Source organism: Panthera tigris, chromosome D1, assembly GCF_018350195.1.
Source record: "Panthera tigris isolate Pti1 chromosome D1, P.tigris_Pti1_mat1.1, whole genome shotgun sequence".
Classification (NCBI taxonomy): domain Eukaryota; kingdom Metazoa; phylum Chordata; class Mammalia; order Carnivora; family Felidae; genus Panthera; species Panthera tigris.
Window position 1 is genome coordinate 60788402 of NC_056669.1, and position 10563 is coordinate 60798964.

Sequence of the window (10563 nt, forward strand, 5' to 3'; positions counted from 1 at the left end):
GAAGTTTTAATTCTAACATTTTGAGTGATTTTTTTTTTCAGATTTAATACCAAATATTTGATTTGGGTGATGCAGTTATAATGGCATTATTTTATTTTTTTTTTATTTCAAAGTTAGATTGTTAGACTTCTGCTTTCTGTTCTGACATGTAAAGGCTTTGGAAGTTATCACTCCCATTTTTATAGCAACAACAATAAAAACAAAACAAACTGAAAACTGAAGGGTATGCTTCCTTTTTGTTTCAGATTTTATATTGTAAAAAACTGTCCTTTTCCTGGGGTATTTAGTGCCGTATTTTAAACATTTTTGTTGCTTTGGGTGCCAATTTCACTTTTTGAAATGGCCTCCAAGCATAGTACTGAAGTAAGTTCTTGTGTTCCTAAGTGCAAGGCTGTGATGTCCCTATCTTGCAGAGAAAATACATGTGTGACATAAGCTTCCTTCAAACATGATTTGCAATGCTGTTGTACGTGAGTTCAATGTTGATGAATCAACAATATGGTACTTCCAGAAAAAAGAAAAGAAATTCCCTGATGTGTCTGTATTATTGAGAAAGGGCTAAAGTAATGTGTGTAATGCATGGTGAAACAGGGGAAACAATGAAAAAGCAGCCACATTTGTGGATTCAGGAGATGACAGCCGACAAAAACTGCATAGCGGCGATCGTTGTGAGATTTAGAAATTTAGGTTTAGGAAAATGTTAACCCCACTCAGCTAGCACTGGCTGGCTTGTGTGCTTAAATGGCAACATGGCATGAAGAATGTGCAACTTCAGGCAGCGCAGAGACAACAGTTCAGGAAACTGTAGAAGAAAGTTAAAACATCTCATAAATGTTCTGCAGGTAAAGGGTTTTGTGCCTGAACAGGTTTTCAACACTGATGAGACTGGCTTGTTTCACAGAGACACTGATAAGGGAACAATTTTTAAGAGAGAACAGAATAAGTGAACCTATATAATACCACAGTGTTTCTGTTAAATCTATTAAATGCAAAACGCTGTTATACTCAAAAAACGTTGTGACTAAGGGTTACTTTTTTCTTTACCTTTTATTTTTCTTGGCAGCAATAGTTCAGTACTCATTAATTCAGTGTTTGTGGCAACTTTATAACCATGAAAAAAGAATTAACTTGTAAGTGTGCATTAAGGATTTCAATATATAGAGAGAAATACATATAGATGCAAAACCCAGCTCAATTCTCTGAGAGAGCCTGGAAACTGTGATTCCTCAATAGATATGACCCATTTGGGGAGCCTGGGTGGCTCAGTTGAGTAAATGTCTGACTTCAGCTCAGGTCATGATCTCACAGTTTGTGAGTTCGAGCCCCACGTCAGGCTCTGTGCCGACAGCTTAGAGCCTGGAGCCTGCTTCGGATTCTGTCTCTCTCTCTATCTGCTCCTCCCCCATTCATGCTCTATCTCTCTCTGTCTCTCAAAAATAAATAAACATTAAAAAAAGAGAAAATAGATATGACCCATCTAGCATGTAATTCTTAAACTTCTAGGTACTAATCTGTATGAAAAGGGGATCTGGGGGTGCCTGGATGATTCAGTCAGTTAAGCATCCGTCTCTTAATTTTGACTCCAGTCATGATCTCATGGTTGGTGAGATCAAGGCCCACATTGGGCTGACAGTGCAGAGCCTGCCTAGGATTTTCTTTCTCTTACTTTCTCTCTTCCACTCCCCTGCTTGCTCTCTCTCTCTCTCAAATACACGTTAAAAAAAAAAAGAAAGAAAAAAAGTGGGCACCTGGGTAGCTCAGTTGGTTAAGCTTCTGACTTTGGCTCAGATTACAATCTTGCCATCCGTGGGTTTGAGCCCTGCATCAGGCTCTGTGCTGACAGCTAGGAGACTAGAGCCTGCTTTGGATTCTGTCTCTCTCTCTCTCTCTCTCTCTCTCTCTCTCTGCCTGTCCCCCACTTGCACTCTATCTCTCAAAAATAATCATTAAAAACAAAAAAGAAAGAAAAGGGGATTTAGCTTTCTGTGAAAATGGATGTTTATAGGGCCATGGTAGTGAAAGTACACTGAATATACCAATTGTACCAAACATAATTGTACCAAAAATTAAGAAGTGCTAAAATATGTGTAAAAAAGATACAAAAGCCAAATTATGGTGCTTTCACTGACTAAATCTGGAATATAAATTGAATATTAAAAATGATAGTGACTGATAATTACCTATTGAATAAAATATAAAACAATGACTATAAGACATTTATATAGTCTCAAATACTCTCCTACAAAATACTTATTAAAAGTGAATGGAATGGATCACCTGGGTGGCTCAGTCAGTTACGTGCCTAGCTCTTCATTTCAGCTCAGGTCATGATCTCAGGGTTTGTGAGTTCAAGCCCTGGGTCAGGCTCCACACTGACAGTGCAGAGCCTGCTTGAGGTTCTCTCTGGCCCTTTCTCTGGCCCTCCTCTGCTTGTGCTCTCACTTGCTCTCTTTCTCTCTCTCTCTCTCTCTCTCTCTCTCTCTCCCCCCCCCCTTTCTCTTTCAAAATAAATAAATAAACTTAAAAAATAAAGGGGAAAGGAAATATATATTAATTTATAGTAGTGAATCCTGGAAGACCTTCCTTTAAAAAATAATTGATCATCATCAGTGTTTGGACAAATTCAAACCACACACAGCCTGAACATATGCATGAAAAGAATAAAACCTCATCTTCATTACATTCCTATATAATTTGAATCTAACCATGAGTATGAATCAAACACACTCAGATGAGAAGCATTCTATAATGACTTGTAACTTTCAAAAGTTTAAGAGTTATGCAAATCAAGGAAAATCTAAAGAAATTTCACAGGGAATAAAAGTAAAAATATAAGAATACTAATACACACATGATTCTGAACTGCATTTTATTTTACTATCAACTACATTGATGGTACAATTTGAGAAAGTTTATCTGGGGTCTGATAATTTGATGACAGCAATATGGCAGCATTGCCATAATTTCATGATGATGATTATATTATGGTTATGTAGAAGAATGACCTTCATTGTAGAAAACAATGGACTTTGGGTAGAAAATCTATCATTAAATCATTTGCAAAAATGCTCTTTACGCTCTACTCAAAACTTTTCCCCAAGGAAAAAAATTGAAAATATCTCAAAAGAAAAAATTAAATTTGAATGAAGTAGCTACCTATAATTTAACATACAGCACCAGTGAATAATACAAATATGAGGAGGAGAAAATATTTCAAGTATTTCACACATGAGTGCAGAATTAACCTTATATTACTGACACATAAGTAAATATTTTAGCAATACGTTTTGTGTCATTTTTGAAGCACTTTTCCCTAACATTTTTATATATGGTTCTTTATATTATACCTGTCAAAAAGTAGCTCAGGGGCTCAGAAAGGGAGACATGTTTACCGAGGAATTTAGTGAACAGTGAAAGTGACATTTAGGGAAAAACAATGAATAAGTCAAATGTAAGCCTTATGGAAATATTTTAGTTGATTTCAGACTGAAACTGAGACTAAAAATTCCTCAGAATTCTGATATGATCTTTTCCCCTTGGGTGCTTACTTCTTGCCTCCTTCTGAGTGGGTATTAGATTTTCAGTTGACACACTGAGTCCCCTTCCCTCCAAGATAGAAAAGATCTGTGGACTCTTTCCTCTCAATCCCAGGGAGCCACTAGCCTGCAGTGACCAGGTGGAATCTTCCACTTGCATCAGCCACCAAGAGGGAAGAGTGCCTCCCAGGCGCCTGGGTCCACCCGGTCCACACAATCCTCTCATTCCTTCCTCATAAACCGGAGCCTTCTGACTCCTTGTGCCACAAGCACTGGCCACAGGACAGCGTGCAGAGGCTTCCTCGGGACAGCAGAGCAGGAGCAGCCCTATGTTCTCAATAGCTTTGCCACTGTCACCTGCTGTGTGTCCTGCAAGCGGCTCAGAGGGACTAAAAGCAAATGAAGGGCATGATCTGATTTGCCCACAAAGGTCAGGACACTGATTTGCTCCCATAACCTGAGACCTGATACCAAGGAGCTTCCCTGTGAGACCGTCCTGTGCTGTAGCTCCTCCCGGAGAGGGGGCTTCCCTGGCGTCTACGTTAGCTTGACCTGTGCTACAGTGTGAGGACCTGTATTAGACTCAACTGCCCCCACACAGCAGACAGTTTGACAAAACTGTCAGTAAATATTGATCTCATCTTGAACATTACCTTCAAATAATCATGCCTGCTTCTTCTGCTTCCATTATCAATACCTCAATATTCATTCTCACGGGGTTCCCTGGCCTGGACCAGTACTATCCATGGTTTTCCATTCCCTTCTCCTCCATCTATACCTTGGTTTTTCTGGGAAACTGCATGGTGCTGCATGTGATCCGGACAGAGCCCAGCCTGCACCAGCCCATGTTCTACTTCCTGGCCATGCTGGCCCTCACTGACCTGTGCATGGGGCTGTCCACAGTGCACACGGTGCTGGGGGTCCTGTGGGGGCTCAACCAAGAAGTTAGTCGAGATGCTTGCATTGCCCAAACTTACTTTATCCACGGTCTGTCCTTCATAGAGTCTGGGGTCCTTCTTGCCATGGCCTTTGATCGCTTCACTGCAATCTGCAATCCTCTGAGATACACATCCCTCCTGACTAACAGTAGAGTCATTCACTTCATGGTGGCCATTTTGATGAGGGCAGCTTTGTCCATTCTCCCTGTCATCATTCGCCTGAAGTTCTTCCATTACTGCCGCCCTCACATCCTCTCCCACTCTTTCTGCCTGCACCAGGACCTGCTCCGGCTCGCCTGCTCTGACATCCGCTTTAATAGCCTCTATGCCCTGGCTCTGGTGATCTGTACCTTGTTGTTAGATGCTGTGCTTATTCTCATCTCCTACGTTTTCATCTTGCACACAGTGCTGGCAATTGCATCCCGCGAGGAGAGGCTCAAGTCCTTGCAGACCTGTGTGTCCCACATCTGTGCTGTCCTGGTCTTTTACATCCCCATCATTGGCCTCACCATGGTGCACCGCTTTGGAAAGCATCTTTCCCCTTCGGTTCATGTCCTCATGGGCAATATCTATATTCTCTTTCCACCCCTGATGAATCCAATCATCTACAGTGTAAAGACCCAGCAGATCCGAAGCAGGATGAAGAAGTGGTGTTCCCTGAAAATGTAGTAAAACCCTTGGGTTTGATCAGCAAGAATATTTTAAGGTCAGAAGAGTAATGCTACTTCCCATGTGTGCAACAACTTACAATTTGAATAACTTATTGGAGGGTTTGTTCTTTTATGAGGTCTTGGATATTAAGGTACTTAAGAGATGTTCTAATTCAAGAGAGAAAATAGAACTAACTTTTTCCAATACACATTCCAGAAGAGATTTCTGAATGTCTGCTATAGGATAATCATGGCCATTATAGATGTAATAATAAGTGTCTTTGCATTTTGTTGACATGTTCTTGAAGCATGTTTGCCATATGAAAATTGTGACTCTCAGTTCAACAATATTTTCATTCCACTTAGACACACCACTGTCTAAAATTTTGGAAACATGCCTATTTAGATTATTTAATTACTTGGGACTTCTATCAAAATATATAATATTGTGTAATTGGACTTGTTTTAATCCTAAAGGTGAAGTGCGGAACATATGAATCTACTACGCTAAGCCTTCCCCCACTTTTATTACTTTTTCCCCATTAGTGGTAATGCAAGTCTATTACAGGAATTTTGAAATAAAGAGATATCCCATCCCTCTATTCCAAAGACTTTATTCTTACTTCTTTCCATGCTATAAAGATGTGACTTTATTCCACATTAAATGTTCATTCTTCATTTTTTCACTAAATATAATGTCAAGAGACTCTGGCTGAGAGCACCTGGCAGTACCCTCCTTGTGATGAAGACTGGGATAAAGATCTGTGGGAACAGACAAGCAAGCACCCCATTTGTCTGGGGTACAACCAACTACCATGGCAACAATGGCCCTGCAAGCAACATAGTTACGGAACATAAGAATAACCTGTCTTCAGGCATGCGTGTTCCCAAGTCTCTGCCATATGTTCTGCCATGGAAAAACAATGGGGAATGCACAGTAACTGAATATCTATCTCATCAAATGCCAGATCCTAGAAGACTCTTGCTTCTTCCTGCTACCAGTGGGTTCTTCATTTTTTTTTTCTCCTAGTCTAATTATAGAAAGATAAACTGTGACTTTCAAACTGACAAGTACCTTTTGCTTTTTTCCTCCCTGCTTTGAGTCTCATTTCATTTGATGCAGGAAAGAACCTTCAAACTCAGAAGAACTGCTTCAAATAAAGCATCAACATAGATTTAAAAAAAAGTGGACAAAAGTAGAATGAAACCCATTGCTGGAGGTTGACCTAACACATTTCAGGGTTTCGAGACACCTGAGTGGCTCACTCATTAAGCGTTTGACTCTTGATATCAGCTCAGGTCACAATCTCACATCTCACGGATGTCGAGCCCCACATCAGGCTCCACACCAAGCACAGAGCCTGCTTGGCATTCTCTCTCTCTATCTCTCTCTGCCACTCTCTTGCTCTCTCTCAAAATAAATAAATAAACATTTTAAAAGAACACTTCAAAGCATAAGAGACTGTTAAAAACTGAGAACAAACTGAGGGTTGATGGGGGGTGGGAGGGAGGGGAGGGTGGGTGATGGGTATTGAGGGCACCTTTTGGGATGAGCACTGAGTGTTGTATGGAAACCAATTTGACAATAAATTTCATATATTAAAAAAATAAAAAATAAAAAAAGTAAAAGAACACTTCAGGTTTTCAATATTTGTTACTGGACCCCTAAAACCTGGTTCTTGAGTCTCAGTGTCATAGAAATAAACACTGAAAGGGAGAGAAAAAAATAGGTAGAGTTTATTAGAGAAAGCTTGTATACAAGGGAACCAACAAGAAAGAGGAATGTCACTCTCAAAAGGGTAGTATGTACAGCTTATAAAGGCACTTTTCCAAGGTTTGAAAGCCTTGGAGTAGGGAAGTGTCCTTCAGTCCCACGATCATTAGCTTATACACATTACTCTAATGGCCACAAGGCAATCAGGATGCCCTTCTTCACAGTCCAGATTTTTTGTGGGTGTCTGAAAAACAGAAATACTTATGCAGGCAGGCTTAAAATAGTCATTTCTGTTTAAACTTTTTCTTCTGTTTTTGTTTAAACAACTGTTACTCCCTAATGCTCTTATCTCTTGTTTGTTCTCTTTCCTGGAAGGAGGTATCTGTCTCTAAGCCTATGGAAACTTTTAACACTTGCCACAGGTCAGAGGCTTTACAGGAATTATGTTCCTCTTGTTTTCCCTATACTGCCTCATGTTGATAGAGAAGTAGATACAGACACAATGTATGTAATGAGTGTGATCTAAGTGTATAGGTGTGGATGTGTGGATGTGGGTGTATATCCCCTCATTCCTTGTCCTCTGAGTGGTGCTTTGAGTAGTGATTCCCCAGTAGCAATGTGCCTAAATGATGCCTTCACTGTCTCTCTGCCAAGTGAACCCTAATCAACACAAAGTAGGAAAGACTTTGGCTTAATCAAAATCTAATTCTACAAGCCTCTAGGGTTTTGAAATTCCATTCTGGTGATATGAGTTTATGTGAACTACTTTTATTAGATTTAGGGCCCTGATGTCATGTACCTTCTTTGTGTTTATATCACTCTTCTCCAAGTCAATAGAAACCACCTTAAAAATAGAGATGGAAAAAAAAAGATGGAGGTCTTGCAGAAAAGCCCCCCAGCCTCAGCTACAATGCTCTCTAATGAATGCTGCTGCACACCATCAATAGTCACTGCAAAGTCTTAAAGTCTTAAGGGCACTAGACCATCTAAAGTCAACAGTGTCTTTGCTGACAGCACAAATCCTACCAGGAAAATCTTGCCAGCCTTGCAAATGTGCCTACTGCATCATCTGGGTTTTCATATGTATCGTGAGGGACTTTAAGATAATATCAATTAGAAAATTATGGATTAAATTGTCATTTGGTGTTCTTAGTTTTACTCAACCATCTTTAAATATGATCTCACTTAAGTATTATTACTTATTATATTTTATTTTTCACTTACACAAAACCTGCTTAACTGTAATGATCTACCCAAAACATAGGCTAAGTTTCCATCTTCTCATATGTCCAATAAGGTATCTCCTTGGGATTCTAAGAGAGTACGGATTATTCAGTGGTGCCTGGGTAGCTTAGTCGGTTAAGCGTCAACTCTTGATTTCAGCTCAGGTCATGATCTCATGGTTTGTGAGTTCAAGCCCTGCATTCCACATTGCACATTGGCAATGTGGAACCTGCTTGGGATTCTCTCTCTCTCTCCCTCTCTCTGTCCCTCCCCTGCTCGCTCTTTCCCTAAAACAAATAAACTTAAAAAAAAAGAGAGTATGGATTATTCAGTTAAATAATATGCAAATTGTTAAAATATGCTAAAAATGGACTGCATAAAATTAAGTTGAATATTCTAGAAGAACTCTAATATAACATAACATTAATTTGGTTTAAACTTTGCAGTTGAATTTACTTCAAATACATTACTCAGATGGATTGGGAAAATCGTGAATAAACTCTGAGAATACACTTCACTCTGCTTCACGATGCTTTTTATTTTATGACATTATAAAATATTGGAGACAGAAAATTTGAACAGTGTCTTTTAGCATATATTGGAAAGAAAGGTCATACTTGAAAATATGTACATATTTCAAGAATTAGTGGTCACTGGCCTTAAGTGAAAAAAATGGATGTAATTTTTGTTTCTAGGGACAATAAAATTCATGTGTTACATGTAAGTTTTCAAATAACTCACTATATTAATTAAAACTTAAAAAAATTACAAATTGTTGATTTTGTAGTTGACATTTCTAGAAAACCAGGATCAGAGGATAATATTTGAAAGACAAGAAGTGCACACAAAATGAAAGATTTTGAATTCAATACACATATTTGCTACCATTTGTTTGATCTTATATTTCCTGCACCTTTCTACAGTATTCCTCATAGCTTAAATAATTTTAAGAATTATTTTCATAAAGGAGAGAAATGTTGTTACAGAACAAAATAACATATTTTGGTATCACACAAAAACAGAAGAGACCTCTTATAAACCAGTTTCAACTGATTAAAACTCTGTAATATTCTTTTATTTTACCACATTTTCTCCTTTAGAAATCAAATACTATTATAGTTTAGAGTTTTCTTTTGCATTTTCCTTTAATTCCAAAGCTGTTTAGTTCAGCCAGTCCTGCCTTCAACAATGAAAATAAGGAACTTTGCCTGAAGACTTCCACCCATTTGCTGATAGAAGGCTCTTACTCAGGTTCTGTGTGTATGTGTGCATGTGTGTGTGTGTGTGTGTGTGCATGTGCGTGTGTGTGTGTGTGTGTGCGCACGAAGCATTCACGAGCAGCCCACATAGTTGTGGAAAGTTATGCCAAAGCAGGTGATGAGTTTCATGATCAAGAAGTCCAAATCCTACACTCTATAGATAAGGGAAGTAAGCCCCAAAGATGTCATAAATAATGGCCATGAATAATGAGAAGTATATTTATCCAGGATTTTACTAGAAACTGTTCTGAATCCACAGACTAGATTAGTGCCCCTCAACCAACCAAGAAGCAAGAAACATAAGTAAAAATTAATTATATATTCATTAGGAATGTTCCTATAGAGTAAGAATTATGGTAGAATCAGAGTTCCCAACTTCATGCTGTGATTGATTTTGTAATGGTAGTAATAACAACAATAATGATAATACACTTATGAGGAAGTTTTCCTTCCTTCAGAAACCAGAAGGTGCCTTCCTGAGGTCAACAACTCTTTGTTATGTAAAACAACAAAAGCTATATTAACCACTCATTAATGTTTCGGGATATCATAGGTAAAATAGTTCTACTGAGGCAGTATTAGGATTATGAATCAGTGTAACTCATTTTGTGTAAATGTGCACTTTTTTTGTGTAACCAAGGTGAAAATGCCTCTATGATCCAGCTTATTATGAAAGACCAGGTAGTTGATTCTATATTTGGTCATTTGGTTAGCACCAATCGGTTAAAATTAACCACCAAGGTGATTTCTAGAAGTAAGAGATTAATCCAAGTGAAAAAAAAAAAGTCCCTAAGGTTTTGTCTCACAAGTGTAAAAGCATCTTCCATGTGTTTAGATTAGCTCTTCCTGGGAAGACCCCTCAGTTTCCACTTCTCCCTTTCATCTTCATGAAGTTAAATTATGAGTCCCTGAGTATACTTGCAATGGAGTCCTGGTTTCAGTGCTTACTTCTTTCTGATATTCATGAATTCAATTTTAGAGGCTATTTGAGAGCTGGAAAAAATATTCTATAGTATATGAAGGCAATATGTCACTAACTACATTCCTCAAGAGAATTGCATCACATAGCCTTTCCCACCTCTGATATTGTATTTGTCCTGTATTAGTCTCATTGGGAACAATTTTTTTTTTATAACTGTGTGTTTGGCTACATTAGCACGCCAGTGTGTGCACATGAGAAGATTGGAGAACTGGGATTGTGAGTACACAGAGAAATGTCAGAAAGGGTCTAAGAGGACAGTG

The 10563-nt window shown here is 38.6% G+C and overlaps 1 protein-coding gene across 1 annotated transcript; it reads left to right on the forward strand.

Moving 5' to 3' along the window:
* The first annotated feature begins 4201 nt into the window (after window positions 1–4201).
* On the forward strand, window positions 4202–5143 carry LOC102959501 (olfactory receptor 51V1-like). Its single transcript, XM_007089387.2, has one exon. The coding sequence runs from the start codon at window positions 4202–4204 to the stop codon at window positions 5141–5143; it is 942 nt and encodes a 313-aa protein (XP_007089449.2).
* Window positions 5144–10563: the final 5420 nt, after the last annotated feature.